General features: G+C 40.4%; 1 protein-coding gene across 2 annotated transcripts in view; it reads right to left on the reverse strand.

Annotated features, from left to right (window-relative positions):
- Positions 1–278: 278 nt before the first annotated feature.
- MARCHF6 (membrane associated ring-CH-type finger 6) overlaps positions 279–22,153 on the reverse strand; it is an 85,743-nt gene continuing 63,868 nt past the window's right edge. For both annotated transcript variants that reach the window (XM_058564351.1, XM_058564350.1), the window contains 6 exons: positions 20,273–20,454; positions 18,465–18,599; positions 12,410–12,499; positions 10,295–10,427; positions 9,069–9,204; positions 279–3,075 (listed from right to left, as the gene is read on the reverse strand). In XM_058564351.1, coding sequence (XP_058420334.1) covers positions 2,985–3,075; positions 9,069–9,204; positions 10,295–10,427; positions 12,410–12,499; positions 18,465–18,599; positions 20,273–20,454 — 767 coding nt within the window. In that variant the 3' untranslated portion in view covers positions 279–2,984. The remainder of the gene's footprint in view (positions 3,076–9,068; positions 9,205–10,294; positions 10,428–12,409; positions 12,500–18,464; positions 18,600–20,272; positions 20,455–22,153) is intronic.

The raw sequence follows: 22,153 nt of genomic DNA on the forward strand, positions 1-22,153 counted from the left end.
GTTTAAAAAAGTGCCAGTGTTCTTATACTGGCACTACATTCTCCAGTGAGTGAGTGAGTGAGTGAGGGTGTGTGTGTGCGTTTGCAAATGCAATACAATGTAGAAATGTCCAGTCCTTCTCTGTTTTAAAAAGTCATCAATTCAACCTAAATTCAAGAATTACACTTTAATAATAGCATTTTGCCAAGACAGAAATGACATATCTAGGATCAAATCATTTGAGGAAAAGTTATTCTCTCTTACTTGAATAGGGAAAGAAAAAACACAAGACAAGAATCCACGGTAATAACAGTTATATTAAATGTCAAAATAAAAATTACTTTGTGTTTACATCTGGAATTGAGATGTCCAATCTCCACTGTTTCTCCAGAGAACTAACAGGAAAAATCACCTAAAAACATGGAGCTTTTTTAAGGCTAGCTATACATAAACTTCACATTGACATTTTCCTTTAGTTTTCATCTCACCTGTTAGCAATAATAGTTTAAAAATCAAACATAATTTGCTAATAAACAAATGCACACTCCATACTATGACCATTTGATAACAGGTCATGTAAAACTAACCCCAAATGTTGATTTGTCTTCAATTTATAAATAGTAAAAATGAAGCAAAAAAGGTCTTCTTTCCTAATTAACTTCCTTGAAGACTTTTAGCCCAATGCAAAACGAAGCAAAACTATTATTTAAAAAAATTCCACATGAAGAAGGGCAGCAATACTAGCACTCTCTGACCTAGAGGTTTTAAATATTTATAAGACTATTGGTTAATAATAAAATCTTGATGCTACCCAAGTAAATATTATGCCAGCAAATGCTTTCCTTATGAAAGTATCCAGCTTATTGAAAACAACAGGACAAAGCACAACTGAGAAACCAGGGGAAATCCTTCAGGAAGACAAGATAAAGTTATCTGCCAGTGAATGGAGGGCAACTTTTTGACCATTCATATGTTTTTTTCTTTTTTACAAAATATCTTATAAGATTCATTTAAAATTTTGTAGAATAACAATTTTTAATCTTTTATGTTATGTGCCTAGATCTCTTTCTGGTAAAACAGATAAATGTGTTTCAATGACTTTATATCAAGATCTACAAATGCTCTGGACAATTAAAAAAGAAACCTAAATTAACATAATCAAATTATAAGCCCAATTTGATAATATTTTCTCCCAAAGAGAACAATTTATATAGACATACACCACGATGGGTGGCATTATGTTTTAAAATGCACCTAATTTTTTACAGTAGGACTAAATTTCTAAGTAAAGGTAGGGCTAGCAAAGACCTTATTTCAAATACAAGAGAAAGGGCTGCTAAAAAGTGCCAAAAAGTGTAACACTGAATCCTGTGTCAAGCTCTTTTTTGATACTGATGTTTTAAAATATATTTTAAAGTAAAGTAATCACTCACCACCTTGGGAAAATTTGTTGAAATATAAAACAACCAGAACATATTGCTTTGATTTTGGTAGCTTATGTTTGGCTGACGTTCATATTTTAAAAAATCCTCAGATTTGAGTCTATGGATTTTAATACCATATGGAAATTCTTTTATGGTTTCTGAAGACCTATGCTGTCCATTTTCTCTGAGATCTTCTAAGTTACCATTCAACAACAAACACCACCCTTACAATAAACCATTATCATTAAATACTTGGATCACGTGCCCAACCATTCTCACTATTTCTCTAAACTTCTACCTTGAAGCTTTGGTTACAAGGGAAAATGAAGTTTGTAAGTGTTCAGTGTTCTGAGATTTTACAGCACGTTTCCAATGAAATACATTCTGTACTCCTATGTTAAAAGGCCAGCTCAGCCAGCTTCCTTCTGCACAAATAAAATCAGGTTGGTTTTATTTGTAGTTTTATTCTGTAAACAAAAAGCTCTGGAGACTTTGGAATTTACTCATGGAAAACGAGGAGAAATGTACTCCCTAATCCTCAACCACTGATGCACTAACTAGCAGGACTAGGTGTTCTAACCAGTCTTCTCTAATGCTGTCAATCTAAGACCACAAACCACATCTACATTTAACAAACATCTCAGTACGTCCTAATTCCACTAAGATGCAGTATCATTGGCAAAATTATTCTGTAAGATCGATGATCTGGCATGGCCACTGCTGCCAAAAAGAAAAAAAGATAGCTGTGTGTGGGAAAAGGGGATGGAGGGGGAACTAATGAAAATCTTCTTTTGGACTTTTTTTTTTCTCTAAGTATAGACATGCCCCTAACAAGCACAAAAACCCACTCCCAATGCTGATCACTAGGAATATTAAATTATCAAAATTAAAAATAATCTCGTCACCTAACACAAGATACTATACAATATTATAAACATAGACACATGAAAAAAAATCAGGCAGTAGAAAATGTACAACAGCTTTGGTGTTATACAAAATAACTTCCAAAAACGATTGACAGTGAAGCACAAAGTTCATGTTTTCTTACCACAGACACTCCACGCTGCTGATTTCTACTTGTTTCCTTTTACATTCTTGGTAAGGTCTGAGTAGCCAAGACAGACAGAATGTATGGTTTACTTAATAAGAACTGCTAGGAACACCAAGATGTTGCGCTCCAAAAGATGTCATTAAAAAGTCTTGCCTCTGCACTATGGCTCTGTGGTACGTTTCCTGTCAAGATCACAGCAGGTCCAAAATAAAGTGACAACTAGATTTAATAAATTAATATACATTTTGTTTAAAGATGTACAATGCACATTCTGTTTAATCCAAGGTTGAGGGTATCCAGGAACTTCTATTTACACATATTACAGATCTCGGACAGCAATGATGTCAGAAGATGGAGGACGGGCAGCAGAGCCTTGCAGTGCTGCTCTCTGAATGCTGAGAACACAAGTCAAATACATTTAACTTAAAAACAATGCTGAGAGATCACTGGGGAAAATCTCCAAAAAGAGAAGTCCACAAAAAGGGACACGTAAAGGCAAGGGGAAGGTCAAGGTAGTTGAGACAACCTCTTTATTCTTGGGACGACTGTGGAGGTGGTGGAGATGTGCCTTGTTTGCCAGACTTCCGTTCATAGTTCACGAGGCGTTGGCCCACAAGGTATCTAGGTTGTAAAAGCAGGGTGGTTACTCTCTTATATGATCTCACATAGTAAAACATTCTTCCTAAGAACAGCCAGTGATAGTTTTTAAAATACAAATCAGATCACTTCACTCCCACTTTAAACCCTTCAATGGTTAGGTAGGTAGAAGGGGAGTCTATAATGAACACCTGCAAAAGGCACAGAAGCAGGCACCTCACCTTGTGAGGTATGGGTTTGTAGGGAGACAGGAGAGCAGCAAAGGTCAGAAGGCCTCAGAAGCTGTGCAATGGAGCACACGCTCCAGTCCATGGGTTAGGGGATCTCATAAACTCAGACACTTGGAGGCCAGAGGTGGGGAAGGGAGAGTAAACTTATTCAGGAGATTTATCTGCTATGGATCATATTTTATAAAACAGCTTAGTGACAGATCCAAAGAAACAGACTGGAAACATGATAATCAGAAATCTGGGCAGGGAGGAAAGTAGGACCTGAAAAGTTCTAGCTCTAGAGAAAAGGAGAAATCAAAGGACAAAAGACTTCAACGAGGTCAAAGGGGAGATGGCAGAGAAGTGAGCGTATGTGAACAACAGAAGGTAGGAGGTTACAGTCCAAGAACAGGGTATTAAGTGTTCCCAACTTATGTGATGTGATGACAGGGAGGTTATGGCAGAGGGTGCAGGACTGTAGAAATAGACACAGAAGTTACTACGGTCGGAATGACAAGGCTGGAGGTCCTCCACCAGGACACTGCATCCCTGTGACAAGGGCAGAAGCTGTAAAGGAGAAGCAGCGATGTGCCTCACTAAACGTGCGGAACTGGCCTGGAGGCTGACCCCTGGGGGACAGTGCGTGACAAAGCTGATGGCAATGAGCAGGTGGGTACAAATGTGCTAGGTACCCATCTGGAGGGAGCAATGCAGATCAAGGAGCCCCCAGTAAGACCTTACGCATCTGACTAAGAGTGGGAGAGTAAAGCCAGCACGTGACAGGGCTGCCAGGGAGCTGGGGTCTTTGAGACTCAGTTTACTCATCAATAAAATGAGAACAACAGGCCTATGTCTTATGATTGTTGTCAGAAAGAGAAAACATGCAAAAGCCTCGGTAACAAAGGCCTGGCATGTGCGGAGGGCTCAGTGTGGTAACTTTCTCCACCCTGACTTTCATCTGTCACTTTTCTGGCAACACACATAAGCCTAATGAGATATTTTGGCAGTTTATGCCAAGTAGCTTAATATTTCACTTTTTAAAACATTTCACTAATCTTACTGCTTCTTCATCCATAATATCACTGTTCAATCCTTTTTTTTGTCTTACTGATTCTTTTCCTGAAGTTAACCACTCCTTACCCCACTGTTCCCCAACCAACTAGCGTTTTTTTAAAACTGTATTCTGTAAACGTTTTAAACAATAGCAACTGAGTAATAGCTGACATAATACACATAGCACTGACACACACATAATCTACAAACCCTATCAAGATATGCCAAGAAAGGGGTTAGCATTATGACAATCAAAAAGCAATAAAAAACACAGAGACAAGCAATGTTAACTTGCCCAGGATCAAAAAGTAACTCAGTGGCAGAATAAGGAGACTGAACCCATACGCAACTCTGTCTATTACGCTACCGCCCTCTCATGCCCCCAGTCCACCACGTGCATGCACACACACACTCAGCACCCCCTACAGATCCAACACTACTAGAGAGTGGATATACTACGGCAGGCAAGACATGCCCTCCATGGAGTCTGCAGTTCAACAGTTTTCTGCATGAAGAAATAGAAGGGAGAGATTAATAGAGTACACTGAGCTGCAAGAAAAGAGCAGAAAATAACAAGTAAAAAATGATGAGATGTGGGTGGGAAAGGACCACTGGGGAAGGGCAGGTGACAGGCGTGAAGAAGAAACAGCAGAAAGCTCCCCAGGGCACATCTTGTTTGCATTCTGTCTGCAGTGTTCACTCCTCTGCCAAAACAAGTAAGAAACACTGACTCTCATCACTGAAACCCCCTCGTCATCCTTCCATGGTTGACAGAACTTTGTACTCTGCCTAAGTGTACTCGTGCTTTTTACCGTCAGTAAACTCTTTGAAGAAGCCCTGAACACTCTAAATTTCATTCTTAAAAATATTACAGGGGGCCGGCATAGCGGTTAAGTTCACGAACTCCGCGTCGGTGGGCGGCCCGGGGTTCGCAGGTTCAGATCCCATGCATGGGCTGAGGCACCGATTATCAAGCCATGCTGTGGCGGCGTCCCATATAAAGGGGAGGAAGATGGGCACGGATGTTAGCCCAGGGCCAATCTTCCTCAGCAAAAAGAAGAGGATTGGCAACAGATGTTAGCTCAGGGCTAATCTTCCTCACACACACACACACACACACACACACAAAAAAAAACATTACAGGCATACCTCAGAGATACTGCCGGTTCGGTTCCAGATCACCACAACAAAGCGAATATGGCAATAAAGTGATTCACACGACTTTTTTGGTTTCCCAAGGCATACAAAAGTTATGTTTACACTACACTGTAGTCTATTAAGCGTGCAATAGCATTATGTCTAAAAAAAAAGTACATACCTTAATTTAAAAATACTTTATTGCTAAGAAAAAAAAACGCTAACCATCATCTGAGCCTTCGGCAAATCGTCATCTTTTTGCTGGTGGAGGGTGCCTCGCCTCAATGTTGATGGCGACTGACTGATCAGGGTGGTGGCTGTAGCAATTTCTTTTTTGTTTGTGAAGATTTTATTTATTTATTTTCCCCTCAAAGCCCCAGTAGATAGTTGTATGTCATAGCTGCACATCCTTCTAGTTGCTCTATGTGGGATGCGGCCTCAGCATGGCCGGAGAAGCAGCGTGTTGGTGCGCGCCCGGGATCCGAACCCAGGCCGCCAGCAGCGGAGCGCGCACACTCAACTGCTAAGCCACGGGGCCAGCCCTGTGGCAATTTCTTAATCAGACAATAATGAAGTCTGCTGCACTGACTGACCCTTCTTTCAGAACGGTTTCTCTTTGCAGCGTGGGATGTTTGACAGCATTTTACTCACAGCAGAACTTCTTTCAAAATTGGGGTCAATCCTCTCAAACCCTGTCGCTGCTTTATCAGCTAACTTTAAGTAATATTCTAAATCTTCTGTCATCATTTCAACAATCTTCACAGCATCTTCACCAGGAGTAGTTTCCACCTCAAGAAACCACTTTGTTTGCTCATCCATAAGAAGCAACTCCTCATCCATTAAAGTTTTATCATGAGATGGCAGCAATTCAGTCACATCTTCAGGCTCCACTTCTTTTTTGTTTTGTTTTGTGTGGAAGATCAGCCCTGAGCTAACATCCATGCTAATCCTCCTCTTTTTGCTGAGGAAGACCGGCTCTGAGCTAACATCTATTGCCAATCCTCCTCTTTTTTTCCCCAAAGCCCCAGTAGATAGTTGTATGTCATAGATGCACATCCTTCTTAGTTGCTGTATGTGGGACGCGGCCTCAGCATGGCCGGAGAAGCGATGTGTCAGTGTGAGCCCGGGATCCGAACCCGGGCCACCAGTAGTGGAGCTCACGCACTCAACCGCCAAGCCACAGGGCCGGCCCCCAGGCTCCACTTCTAATTCTAGTTCTCTTGCCATTTCCACCACATCTGCAGTTACTTTCTCCACTAAAGTCGTAAACCCCTCAAAGTCATCCATGAGGCCTGGAGTCAACTTCTTACAAACTCTTGATGTTGATATTCGACCTCTCCCCACGAATCACAAATGTTCTTAATGGCATCTAGAACGGTGAATCCTTTCCAGAAGGTTTCAATTTACTTTGTCCAGATTCATCAGAGGAATCACTATCTATGGCAGCTATAGCATTATGAAATATTATTTCTTAAATAACAAGACCTGAAAGTCAAAATTACTCCTTGATCCATAGGCTGCAGAATAGATGTTGTGTTAGCAGGCATGAAAACAACATTAATCTCATTGTTCATCTCCATCAGAGCTCTTGGGTGACCAGGTACACTGTCAATGAGCAATAATATTTTGAAAGGAATCTTTTTTCCTGAGCAATGTACTTAAAATATTCAGTAAACCATGTTGTAAACAGATGTGTTGTCATCCAGGCTTTGCTGTTCCATTTATAGAGCACAGGCAGAGCAGATTTAGCATAATTCTTAAGGGCCCTAGGATTTTTGGAATCGTAAAGGAGCACTGGCTTCGACTTCCAGTCATTAGCTGTATTAGCCCCTAACAAGCAAGCTGGCCCATCCTCTGAAGCTTTGAAGCCAGGCATTGACTTCTCTCTAGCTATAAAAGTCCTAGATGGCATCTTCTTCCAAAATAAGGCTGCTTCATCGACATTGAAAATCTGTTGTTTAGTGTAGCCACCTTCATTAATGATCTTAACTAGATCTTCTGGATAACTTGCCGCAGCTTCTACATCAGCACTTGCTGCTTCACCTTGCACTTTTATGTTATGGAGATTGCTTCTTTCCTTAAACCTGATGAACCAACCTCTGCTAGCTTCAAACTTTTCTTCTGAAGCTTCCTCACCACTTCTCTCAGCATTCATAGAATTGAAGAGTTAGGGCCTTGCTCTGCATTAGGCTTCAGCTCAAGGGAATGTTGTGGCTGGTTTGATCTTCTATCCAGACCACTAAAACTCTCCGTACCAGCAATAAGGCTGTTTTGCTTTCTTATCATTCGTGTGTTCACTGGAGGAGCAGTTTTAATTTCCTTCAAGAACTTGTCCTTTGCATTCACCACTTAGCTAACTGACACAAGAGGCCTAGCTTTCGGTCTATCTCAGCTTTCAACATGCCTTCCTCACCAAGCTTAATCATTTACAGCTTTTGAATTAAAGGGAGAGACATGCGACTCTTCCTTTCACTTGAACGTTTAGAGGCCACTGTAGGGTTATTAACTGGCCTAATTTTAATACCGAGGAGAGGGAGAGAGACAGGAGAACGGCCAGTCGGTGGAGCAGTCAAAACACATGCAACATTTATCAATTAAGGTTGCTGTCTTATATGGGGGTGGTTCATGGTGCCCGAAAGCAATTACATTAGTAACATCAAAGATCACTGAGCACAAGCACCATAACAAATGTAATAATAATGAAAAAGTTTGAAATATTATGAGAGTTACCAAAATGTGACACAGACACAAAGTGAGCAAATGCTGTTGGAAAAATGGTGCTGATCGACTTGTTCAACACAGGGTTGCCACAAACATTCAATTTGTTTAAAAAATGCGGTATCTGTGAGGTGCAATAAAGCGAAGCGCAATAAAATGGGGTATGCCTGTACTCTTAAGAGTCATCAGGGTAAATAAAATGACCACATAATTTGTTGTCCAAATCAAGGCACTCACGAGTAAAAGGGGGTGATGTCAAAATAATCACAAGCCAGCATGTGTAAGGGGGCAAACAAGGACAGATAGTTATAAACTCACTTTCTCTGCTAGACACCATTAAAGCAAAAGATTCAGCATTCCGTTAGGACACAGAAGGTCAAACGGCTGTTATCCCCGGAAAGTGTTTTCCTTGGCTGTCCTCAATCTCTCACTGAGGTCAGGTCGTAGAGTTTCCTCAAAACAGAGGGTCCCCAACACTTCTGCAGTAACTTTACAGCCTTTCTCAGCAATGGTCAGAGTAACCCAATGGCCTTTCGTTGCAACAAGGGCTTAGGCAGGTATTGCTAATTCCTAATGTAGGCTTCTTATTTTTATCTAAAAACTGAAAACTATTTGTATTTGAAATTAAAAAATCTTCTTGCCCAAACCAGTTTCTCTCAGTCTTTTTTGTCTCCATAAATGACAACTCCATATTTCCAGTTGCTCAGCCCAACTGAGTCCTGGATAACGCTCCCTTTCACATCCTACATCCAATCTGTTAACAAATCTTGTTAATTCTACCTCAAAATATATACAGAATCTGAGAACTTTTTCCTCTTATGATTTATCACATTAGACACAAAAATTAAGAAATGAAACACCTTAACAAGAGTGGCTAGATCAATGGAAGTCTAGACTTACTTGTCATTTTTAATATGTTCATAAAGGCGCTTAAACTGGCGGACCTGGAAGGACAAGATTCCCATCAATACCACGACCATCAGTAAAAATGGATAAATCCGCCGGTGGACCAAGTTTTGCATTTCTGCAGTTACACCTGTAAAACCGCAAAAAAAAAAAAGAAAATTCTAAGTGTATCAGAATGACAGTGAATGAAAATATGTTCTTTCCCTAAGAAGAGGGGACTGGTGGTTGCTTAACTGAAACTCACTGTGTACAAAATGGAGTGAGGCAAGGAGTGAAGTCAAACTGGAGCCAGTCACAGCCAGAGGAGAAGCCTTGTCAACTATGCCAAGGAGATGGACTGTGTTTTAAAGGCCACAGAAGAACCAAGGACAGGATGTTCACCAAAGAGGAACAATGAGAATCATTCTTTTGAAAGGTCATCGTGGCCGCAGTGTAGAGAATGAATGGCGCCTTCAAAGCAGGGAAACCAGATAGGAGGCTGCTGACATTAAGGTGAGAGCTGATGTATGCCTCAACGAGAGCCATGGGCAAAGGCGCCAGAGACGAGAGACTGGGTTCTGGAGATCAGATTAGTGGGACCTGGAGACCATTTTGAGTAGGAGAGAGCAGAGAGGCTCAGGTAACATGGATGACCTTCAAGGTTTCTGACTTATGTAACTTGCTGATGATAATGCTAGTCACTAAGAGGAAATTCAGGAGAAGAAAAAGATCTGGAGGGGGAAAATCTGTGACTATAATTTTGAACATATGCTGGGTTTAAGGTCCTGTGAGGATTCTTCAATACATAATTGATAAGACAACGTCTAGTTGTTGAAGTGTCACAAATTAGCTTCTCCTCTTTGGTTTTATGTGAAAGAACATGTTTTTAAGTAAATAAAACCACACTTTTCCTTAATTTTATAAGTATGAGTCACAGCACTTCCAGTCAGGAGAAGACAACATGAAGGAAAATCTGTTCCTGCCTATTTTGAGGAGAGTGTAAATGTCAATACTTTCTCACTGCCTAGAGAAAAAAACTGTACCAGAGCTTTATGATCCTCCTAATCTTGCCCTGAGTTGTCAAATCTAAGAAAAACAGTCTTTTGATATCATTCTTTTAGCTGGATTTATATTTACAAATAAAGCATTAGGAGCCAGCCAGACTATGACACTAGCAGTGACAAGAATGTAACGATGTTAATAAAGGTGCTCTCTCAAGCTCCCCAGCCAGCATTACCCACCTAGTAAAGGAACGACACCGGACGCTATGACGTACGGTACACACAGGGAAAGTAAGAGCACGGAGATCACTGGTGCTGCCAGTTTACGAATGATATAGTGAAGGTCAATGTTCCGAATGCCATTTGCATAAACCTGAGAAACACGGGGAAAAAGATGAGAACAAGGATATAAGACAAATTCCTCCAGGTTAACAGAGCCATCTCTACTGAATCTAAGCCACAAGGAGCTGAATCTACCAGCCCAAAAGGATTCAAATTAGTTATTTTTTTCCCAACTCAAGGCAAATTCTGGAACACAAACATAAGTATGGTGCCCATAAGTTTTAAAGAAATGCATTTACTTCCTTACATGTTGCATTTAACTGTGCTAAAGAATGAAATAATAAGACACTAGTCTAGAATCATAATTACACTAGGCTTGCACTGTACAATGCCAGATGGCATCCAATAATATTAGCTGAAGATCACATAACTTGAAGGAACTTCATACATATCTTGTGTAAGAGGGATCTGTGTTATTACCCAAGATTGCATTCATTTTATCTGAATATAAGAAAACATTATAAACAGGAAACATGTTTCTGAAAAGCTTGTATAAACCAAATTTTAACGAATCAAAAGGTATTTTATGTAAAACATTTAGAGTGAAAGAACTCTACAGTGAATTTTTTTTTTAAGTTCAAGAATTTCTAGAATATTTTCAGGAAGTTCTATTGGATAGTACTGCAGAGGAAAGAATGGAAGTGGGAAAACCTTGGGAATAACGGGAAATAAAGACGGCATGAAAAGAGGGACAAACAGAAGAGCATTGCTCTTGTTTTTTCCTCTGCACTTCAACCTCCCGTGGCCCACAATCACATGGCATGGGGCAACTCCACCCCTCCCTCAGAAGTGGGATCCCTCAGAAGTAGGCTGGAGCATTCATATGTGAATGACAAAGAGGCAGAACCCTCCAAAGGCACACTTCCTATCCCAAAGAAACCTATTAAACCAACAGCATTTAAATTAATACAGCAAGGCATCCCAGTGTTTCTCAATCGTTTTAAACTTACACACCGTTTGCGAAAAGAATGCATCAGAGAACAAAATATAAAGATCAACAGCCTCCAGCTGTGACTAAACCTTTATTCTCCACGTTCCTTTGCAAGGGCCAGAGTCTCCCCTGGAGACTCCAGAGTGGACTGGCAAGCACTCCTGTCATGAACGGATGTGCTGCCATGCACCCCATATCCGGCACACTTCAGATCAGCCCACACTTGAGAGAGGTGTCCAAATATATGGCAATTCCCTGGCTCTCCCCACCCCTACAAATCTCCAGGTACAGGAATTGGTGATTTTCTTGTGTATAGTGGGTGGAAAACTACCGTCGTTATTTCCTATACATCAAAAGAAAGTATTCCTTTACTGCTACAGAACTGTAACACCTCATTTATTTGGCACTGACCTAAGGATAAGAGGGTTGTCCACAAGTACATTTTCTAGATTAACTAAAACTTAAAGAAGTAAGTACCAAAATCTGTTATGCTGGTTATTTTGGATTAGAAATCTTTCTAAAATGAATTACCATACTTCCCAGCCTTATTATCAAAGTATAGAAGCACAATCTATCTTTTTCAAGGTTATCACCACAATGACCAAATTATCTGATGGTTCCATAATGCAGGAAGTCTTAGGTACTACATAGCTAGAATATTCCCCAAAACCTCTGCTTTTTAAATCTATTATTTTTTCTGCCTTTTCCTTTATTTATTGCCTCAAACAATAACCTCTTTTCTCTACTACAGGTTTAGAAACCTAAATACCAAGCCTTCATCAGAACTCCTGCCTGAAAAAAAAAAAACACCGGCTAATTTTTGCCTTCACTTTGGACAGGATTCTAGGTACTTTAAGCTACTGGTTAACCTTCAGATAAGGAAAGTCTTAAGAGTAGCTGATGAAAATTCATGGTGACAAAACAGCAAACTGCCTTCTCCTTTTTAAAAAAGATAGTTATATATGCTCATTAGAGAAAATGTAGAAAACTCAGAAAAGTGGAAAAATGAAACATAAGAATCCCATCAGCCAAACATAATCACTATCACTCCCAGTCTTTTTCTGAAAACCAATTTTGCTTACCTGCTCAATTACAGTTTTCAACCACCACTGAGGACCCATCAGTGTTATTGCTGCAATGATTTTGGCATGCAGGACTCCAAGTGCCCAGTCCTAGGGTAATAAAAACCATTTAACAGATTTTTGTTTGTTTTTAGCAATAAACTCAGCATAGAGGCTATACAATATTCTTGCATTATTTCGTTTCAAAACAGAAGTTCTGCAGGATTAGTAACAGTTTTACAGAAGACTAACATATGCTGGAAAATCCAAGGAATTTTTTCCCCCAACAGCTCAAGTTTAATGTTTCTATCAAAGCTCACTATCTTTCAGAAATCTACATTATTTTCCCAAAAGAATTATGAAAGTGTGGACATTAATGAAGATCTCAACAAGCCAACAAAAAAAACAGTGTCATGATTTTATTCCATCAAACTATCCTCAGGATGTTTTACTGGTTTTGGCTGAGCTAATTATGTCAAATTAAGACTTTGGAGCCATGTTTGGCCTGAAGAAACCATCCCAAAGGTTCACAGAGAGCTTCTTGATTGGAGCATTCACAGTTTTGCTGAACAGTTATTAGAACCTCTACTGCACCACAGCAGGCTCCTCACTGTGCCTCCGGCCTGCCCACCCCCACTCTCCACCACGGAGAGTGGAGTCATCACTACTCCCAACGCCCACCAAGTGATCTCTTCAAGTCAAATCAGATCATGTAAGACTTCCCTGCTTACAACCCTCAAGTCCTTAGCATGGCACACAAAAGGCCTTCATAACCTAGTCTCTGCATATCTTTTTAAAAAAATAGATGTATTAAAAAAAGTAACACGGAGGGGCCGGCCCCATGGCTTAGTGGTTAAGTGCGCACACCCCACTACTGGCGGCCCAGGTTTGGATCCCGGGTGCGCACCGACGCACCGCTTCTCCAGCCATGCTGAGGCCACGCCCCACATACAGCAGCTGCAAGGATGTGCAACTATGACATACAACTCTCTACTGGGGCTTTGGGGGAAAAAAAAATAAAAAAAATAAATAAAAAGTAACACATAACATTTAGATCTATTCTTATATAAAACTGAAAGCTCCAGAGAAGGCTGGAGCTCTCCATGACCACCAGCCCAAATCCTGATCCCTGCCCAGCAATAACCATGGCTAACATTTGGTATGTACTCTCCACATTTTTTCCCTATGCATTTATCTATATCTATACATATGTGCCCCATAGAAAATATATAGGATCATTTTCATATGGATTTTGCTCATACTGTTCTTCCTCCTCTTCACTGTCCATCATCTTGGAGCTAATGTTCCGATTTAGTGGTTTGGTTGGTTAGTTTTCTAAGCATCTTCTTCAAACGGGGTGAGAGGTTGATGCATGCACTGAATTCATGCATATCCTCAAATATTGTTCTTCGTCCTGACGGATGGCTGAATGACATTTTGCCTGGGTACAGAAAGCTTGGTTTTTGTCCCTTTTATTTCTACAGTGCTACAGATAAAAGTTCATTGCCGGTATGATTTTTTTTTTTGAAGCTTATGATTTCTCTCTACCCTTAGAATTCAGCAATTTTATGAAGATACACTGAAATATGTGTTCTTCTCATCAACTTCATCTCATCAACCTCCATTTCACCAGATTTGATGAGCCCTTTCAACCTAGAGAATTAGGTTTTTCTTCAACTCAGTTAAATTTTTCTTCAACCTAGAGAATTAGGTTTTTCTTCAACTCAGTTAAATTTTTCTTCTATTTTTGTTTCAATGCTCCTTCATTTTCGCATTCTGGAACCCATATCGTGGGTATGTTAAGACTCCTGGATGTATCTTCCAATACCTTTATCTTTTCCCCACCATTTCCTTTTCTTCAGTGTTTTTTTTTGTGTGTGTGAGGAAGATCAGCCCTGAGCTAACATCCTATGCCAATCCTCCTCTTTTTTGCTGAGGAAGATTGGCCCTGGGCTAACATCCATGCCCATCTTCCTCTAGTTTATATGGGATGCCGCCACAGCACGGCTTGACAAGTGGTGCATCGGTGCATGCCCAGGATCCGAACCTGTGAACCCTGAACCACCAAGGCGGAGCACTCGCACTTGACCGCTGCGCCACCGGGTCGGCTCCCCTTTTCTTCAGTTTTGCTCTCTGCCTCGCATAGGTGTTCCAGGCCTCCAACCTGAGGCTCAGTGGTGACTATCCACATCTTTAATTCATCTACTCAATTTGTTTGAAATCCATACTATATAGCGCCACAACAATTTCACTTTGTTTTATTGCTGTTGTGTGTGCATACACACATACTGCCCTCTACCTCCTGTGTTTTTATTCTTTTATTTGGATGCTCATGGCTCCATAAGCAGTTCCCTGTCACTGAGTAGGTGTTCTGATTGCTCTGCCTGACCTTTCTTTCTGTGGCTGCTGGGCCCCACTTAGATAAAGCATTCATTATTTCTCTCTGCAGGCTCAATGAGCCTCAGGTCAGACTAAGAATATTCTAAAGGGCTGCAAGAGGATCTTTTAGCCCTTTAGACCTTTGGGACAGCAAGCCAAGAGACCCCTAATGAGACGTGCAGAAAGCCTCCCTGCTTTTTCTGCACCCTCCCAGGGGACGGCAGGCAAGAGTCAACCTACCAATTCAGCTTCCTCGAGTCCAGAAGTCACCCAAGAGTGGTTAATGTTCACCTGAGGAGGTCCACAGATTGCCACGGTTCAAGCTCTTTCAAGATCCACTGTGTTCCAGTCCTTTTCCACAGGACAGGACACACCACACTAGTTCCTCTGCTAGAATTCCAAAAGAGCCCAGTCTCCCACAGATCTGCAGCTGCTCGACGCAGGAAAGGCAAGTGGCTTAGAGTCAGGAATGGTGAAAAGCAAGCTGTCCTTTCAAACTTCGGGGTTTTATCCAGAATATTAAGGATATCATGCTGTACATGTGTGTCTACAGCTTGCGTTTTCCTCTACTCAAAAAGCATCTTAGCGCTATCTACAGTAAAACATACAGCTCTACTTCGCTCTTTTTAACTGCTGCACTGAATTCCAAAGCAAAGATATACTACATTTTATTTAATCATTCTCTACTGACGGACATCTGGGTTGCTTCTAATTTTTTTTGACATTATAAAAAATGATATAATAGCAGGAGCAGCCTTGCTTGTGCCTCCTTCTGCACACACATCAATGTTTCTTTGCAACAGATTCTGAAAAGCGAAACTACTGGGTCAAAATATATAAGCATTCTTAAAATTGGATAGTTGCAAGTAATCCTCTGAGGTGACAACATTAGGTACTGTCAAGACCACCAAGAACACTCATGTAACTGAACAAGTTGCATTTACTATTACTGCAGTGAGGGAGAACACACTGTATGGGGAACTTGGAGCACTTAGTAAGAAAGTGTTAGGAAAGGCTTCTTACACCATTTCGACTTGTGTGAGGTGATCTGGGGAGGATTTAAGGAAGCAGGGCCCTGCTCTGTGTCAGATGCTATTAGAAAGCAGAGGTAACCTATAATTGGGTATCTTAACAAACCTTACCCAGAAGAAGGGACAGACTGAGGCTAAAACTGTAGCTGGTAACAAAGCAGCAGCCAATCATGTCACCCAGGATAAGGGGCTACGTTTGTGGTTTGGACAATGCTCTTGTTTTGCCTGTGTTCAGACATGACTACAGAGGGGTCTTGTTTTCGTCTTGATCCATCAAGGTCACAGAGTGGCCCTGTGTGATGCTGATGTTCTGTGAAATTGTTTCTGCCCAACAGGAGAACACCAAGGCCTAGCTGATAGTACCAGGCCAGCTCCTGGGTGTCTGGGCTCCTCTGCTCTTTTTCAGTGCTGCAGACTCACATACTATCTGTCTGCTGCATTTGCAGTGATCAGTGGGTTAAGGCAGTGTCTGCCTGACCTCTCCACTGTCAAGCTGTGTGTTCCCTTTTGAGATATCAAGTAATCTTTAAGGTGACACTTTGCCACCATGCAAATAACCACTTCCGCATTGTAGTGGTGTCAAAACATGCCCGCTAATTCCTCCCCCATGGAGTGGTAAGGGTCCACGTCCCCCTTCCCTTGAATCTGGGCCAACCTTTGCAACTTCCTTGTACCCAGTAGAATGTAGTGAAAAGCGATGCTGTAGGACTTCTGAGACCAGGTCATAAAAGGTGATGCCACTTCTGCCTTATTTGTTGGAACACACATTTCCTTGAAGTGCTGTGTAAGAAGCCCAACTGCCTTGAGGCTACCAACCTCAGGTAAGGAACCCCAGGTACATCCAGGCACTCCAGCCAACTGCCCAGATGGGGTGCAACCAAAACCAGCATCAACCCTCACACGTGAGTGGTGACGTCTCCAAATGACTCCAGCCACAGCTGTCAAATCACACTCAGCCATTGAGTCTTCCCAGTTGAGGCCTCAGATAACAGGGAGCAGAGATAAACTAATATACCCAGTCTTAATTTCTGACCCACAGACTGTGTACAAAATAAATGGTTGTTCTAAGCCACTAAGTTGTGAGGTAACGCTGCACAGCAATAGTAACTGAAGACCCATAAATGTTCACCTGAGGGGCTCAGCATCCACTGACTATCCTTGCTGGAATCAACTATTTTGTTAACTACTGCAATATTGTGATTTTCTAAGTCTGTAATTTCCTCTACTTTTATTAGCTGACATTATCCTGTAAAAAAACGGCTTTCCTTCAATCACTGATGCTATTTGTGTAGCTGTAATACAGTTCTTACAGAAAGGCACCATATGTGTTTAACTATTTCCCTTTATTACTCATTTTTCTCTCCGATTCTAATCTATGAGCACACTGGATTAGAGGCAGTTCCCTGCATGTGCATGCTCTGTCTCATTTCCTGGAATACACTTCTTCCCTCCTCACTCCCCTGTACTCTACCAGGTAGGTTATCCCTGACATTCTCTCCTACAGAAAACCACATCTGCAACTCCCAAAGCTAGATTAGACACCTCTCCTACACAGTGCCACAGCTCCCTGTGCTCGCTCCAATCACAGCGCATACCTGTGTGCCTGTCTGTCCTACCCACCAGCCTGTAAGGTCCTCAAGAAGTTCCTGCATTAGCCTCACTTCCCTCTGAGTTATACAGTACACCGTTTTGGCACACATAAAAGCACTGAAGTAAATATTTGCTGTTAAATGAAGTTTGTGGAGGTTCTTCATCTGGAAAGTAGAGGAAGTGAAATACATCCCAAATACTTTTCATTTCCAGAAAATTCATTGTAATATACTTAGAGAAGGTAAAAACAAGGCTGGAAAACCTTTGAATGACTGAAGTCGATACCTAGCTCTTTCCCCTAATATCTCTTAAGAGCTCGAGGTCTATGATGTTAACTTCAGGCTCTGCGTACTATAGAAAAGTTAAATTTCTTTTTCTGTGAGCTTTAAGATCTTTGTTGTGACCTACACAGGTTTCTTCAGAACACTCTTTTTAATAAGCCTATGACTTGGTGGAAAACATGCTGTAATTATTCAAAAGTATAAATTACTGCTTATAGCCTCAAAGCCAAAAAGAGCAGGATATCTAAACCTAACTAAAAGGTGAAAACACATATTAGTTTGTATCTTTAAATACTGGTGAAGCCTAATGAACAGTGACATTTTAACGTATAAACTAAGGTCTTGTAAAGGAGTTATATGACCTGCATATTTTGAAACAACAGATTAAAATGCATTATTTAATCAATTTTACAAGGGTTCCTAGAAAATAAAAAATTAAGTTCTTCTAAACAAACTGTTCAAAATCATTTTAAAAAATTAAGGCTTTTTCTGGGCCCAGCCTGGTGGCATAGTGGTTAAGTTCGCGTGCTCCGCTTCAGCAGCCCAGGGTTCACGGGTTTAGATCCCAGGCACAGACCTACACACCACTCCTTGAGCCATGCTGTGGCAGCATCCCACATACAAAATAGAGGAAGACTGGCACAGATGTTAGCTCAGCGACAATGTTCCTCAAGTAAAAAGAGGAAGACTGGCAACACATGGCAGCTCAGGGCCAATCTTTCTCATAAAAACAAAAAGGATTTTTCTGATTGCAAATCAATAAAGAAATAACATGAGTCAAAGACACGCATTTACCTGCCATGGGTAAAAAAGAGGAGTCTGATCCAAGGGAACCCTCAAGGGAGCAACAATAACCAGCTCAAACAGGAGCCCCAGCAGGAGAGGGACGACACCAGCCAGCAGCACCGCAACTATCAAAGTCTTCATTATCTATTAAGACATGAGAGGCATGTCACACAAGAGAGTCTTTCTGACTTTAACCAAACTACTTATTCCATTTGGAAGTTTATTCTTCTTCTTTAACCTGACACCTAACAGAATGAATATATTACCTTAAACAACTTACACACATTTTATGTTACATGTTTAAATGAGATTTGAATGCATAACTATAAAAGCTCATGCTATAATGAAAACATGAAATCAGTATCCATTGTTGTTACAAAATTATAGAAAATTAATTTTATTACATATATTAACCAGGTGGTTTTGCTGTTTTTTTCAATCTCATTCTCAGGAGTAGGCTTTTGTTTGTCCAAGAAAAGCTACTGGTTGTCCCAAGCCCCTGATCCAATGGTGGCCCACCCACCCCTGAGGTGCACTGGTATAGAAGAAGGGCTCTGCATAACCCTAGTTAAGGTAATTAATCAAGCTGATCAAATTGGCTCTCTCTAGAACAGTGAAGTCCAACACAACTTACTAGGATGATAGAAATGTCCCATATCTTTGTTGTAATATGGTAGCCATTAGCCACATGACTGCTGTATTAGCACAGCTCTAGAATTTCAACCAAGTGACAAAATGAAAATAAAGTAGACACAAAAAAAAGAAGAGATACTATGAAAGAGCCACTACAAAATCCTGACAAAGAAATCAGTCTTCAAAGCGGCCTTGATGTCTGATAACCCTCCCTTTCCTTAAGGCAGCCTCAGTGAGTACATCTGTTTCAACAAGAGACTAATATGGTACACCTGAAGATGCAGTACTTGCTTCTTTACATGGCAATTTCATGATATGGGAGAATATCAAATGAAAACTGGTATTAGCTGGTTTCTGTATTTTAAATATAGTTAAGTGTCTCATTATCTTATGCATTAATTGGCAATTAAACTCCTCCATTCATAATATACAATGAATCTCATGTTTTTCTTTCAACACTGGATATTAAACTTTCAGTGAAACTGAAATATAAATTCAGATACAAAACTAGACCTGATTATACAAATGAAAAGGCATAAGCAGCGACCTAAAGATATTTACCAGTCAAAGCCAACACTACAATCAACAAACCGCCAAACCTAGCCAATCATCTTACTGTGACATTTTTTCCTCCACCTTTGTGGCAACTAAGTTCTTTATTTAGAGTAATAATTTCCATTACTTACTACACTTTCATATTAGCAAAGACATTCTTGAAGTAGCAATAGACTGTGTAATTAAAAGAATCCCACTTAGATGAAAAACACTGACTTGATCCTGAAGTCAAGATTTTACACATTCAAATAGATGAAAAAATCAAATTTTAGAAAGAATATCATTAAAAGAAATTTCAACTTAAACAAATTGATTTTAAATTCTACAGAATATCTTATTCCTTAAAAACGTAATCAAGCTCCAAAATAAGTTTTCTAATTACATTTCTTACTCAAGGGTCTTACTGGATCACTTAATAGCATGATTTTCTTTTAACCCTAAATACACCCACAACTGTGGTTCTCAGAATGAACCAGAAAGCTACTGTCTTAAAGGAATATTCCTTGTAATTCAAAACATCAACTCGCTTGACACTATCAGCATAATGAAGAAACAAAAGTGAAAAGATTTAAAGAAACGACCGGAAAAATATTCTGTGAAGATCAGTCTTTATGGGTAGAAAAACCTACCATGAGGGACCACTCTTTAACCTTCTGGAAGATCACTCTGCGTCCCTGCGGCATCCACGCCACCAGCACCGTCACCGCCCTTATGGTTAGCCAGCAAACATACAGACCACAGGCAGCTGTGTAGAGCTCATGGATTTTGGCAGTCCCCGTCCAAAATGACATTAACCAACGGCCAGCAAATACTGAAAAGAGAAAGTCTGATAAATGAGACATGTGACTATGTAAAGAGAACTGTACTCCTGACACTCATTTTGTTCTATCAGTATTTTCAATCATTGTAAGTGATTAGTAAAAAGATGTCACGTTTTTATTATCAGTGTTTTCATTACAAACAAAAAACCAAACCAAAAGAAAAAACCAAAAACAAAAACCCCACAAACTCTAAAGAATGCAATTATTTGATTAAGACACAACCAAAACACAGTGAGTCACTGGGGACGACCTCTCCGGTGACACGCACTCTGATTTGCCATGCCAATTACTTGTTCTTTCAGGACTGAAAAAGCTTGAGGGGGTTGTGTTTTCATTGTTTTTACCACCAAATGAAATCATTATGCACAAAATAGGACAAAAGCGGAGAACTTATTTTCTATTATTTGTGCTGTCAATACTTCCAATATTTAGGAACGTTACAAATAATTTAGAGTAACTTTCTTCAATTGGCTTGTTCATCAAGACAGGAAACTAACCTTACTTTAGTAAGAAACAGGCACAATAACATTTTAAAACACAATAACCAAAGAATATTAACTAATTTTCTTAGGAAAAAAATAAGATCTAAATATACTGAAGCTTAGGAAACAGATTTGAGCGCTAAGGGATTGCCTCACACTGAGACAATTACAATACTCCTTATACTCACAAAAATCTAACGCTGAGGCAAGATCATTTGTATAGCAACTTTCTTCCTATGGTTACTTCTTAATAAGGCTACCTAGAACAGCAAGACCCAAATTTCCAGTGTATTTTTCTATGGATTGATTTCTCCTGAATACAGTACTATCTGTTATTTTTGAATATCTAAAAGGAGCTAGTGGCTGTGCTGAGCATTTTCCATACATTAGCTCATTAATCCTCCCAACAAGCTATTACCGCCATTCTGAAGATTAAGAAACAGAGCTCAACAACAGAACCTTGCCCAACCAAGGTAACAAAGGTGGAGGCAGAATTTGAGCTCATGTCTACATACATGACAAAGCTCACGCTCTTGACCACTGAATCACACTGCCTCCAATCAAACTAAACCAGCTCAACAGTCAAGCCTTACAAGCCATAATGTTGATAACCACAGACTTCCTTGTAACTTCGCAAAATAGTGTGGGTGTGAAAATAACTCATTTTTAAAGACAAAAACATGTAAACATTACATGAAATAAACGCATGTGCATGTTAATTTAAAGATATAAAAATCATCACTGTGGGGCCGGACCAGTGGTGTAGCGGTTAAGTGTGCGCACTCAGCTTCGGTGGCCCAGGGTTCGCAGGTTCAGATCCCGGGCGCACACCGACACACTGCTCGTCAAGCCATGCTGTGGCAGCGTCCCATATAAAATAGAGGAAGATGGGCACCGATGTTAGCCCAGAGCCAATATTCCTCGGCAAAAAGGGGAGGATTGGCATCGGATATTAGCTCAGGGCTGGTCTTCCTCACACACACACACAAAAAAAATTTAATGGCCACTTTTTATTTCAAACTTCACATACTTATAATCAAAAGTGTTTTTGAGAGGACAGGGTCAGTTTTTAGTCTGCAGTAACTTAACATCAGTTAAATTATAGCTACAGAAAAGTAAACTAAGGAGGGAAACTGCATCCTCTCACCTTAAATATGTACCATGACCCCAACCGTTTCTATGACTAAACATAACTACATTCTTTCCA

Source organism: Diceros bicornis, chromosome 20, assembly GCF_020826845.1.
Source record: "Diceros bicornis minor isolate mBicDic1 chromosome 20, mDicBic1.mat.cur, whole genome shotgun sequence".
Lineage (NCBI taxonomy): Eukaryota > Metazoa > Chordata > Mammalia > Perissodactyla > Rhinocerotidae > Diceros > Diceros bicornis.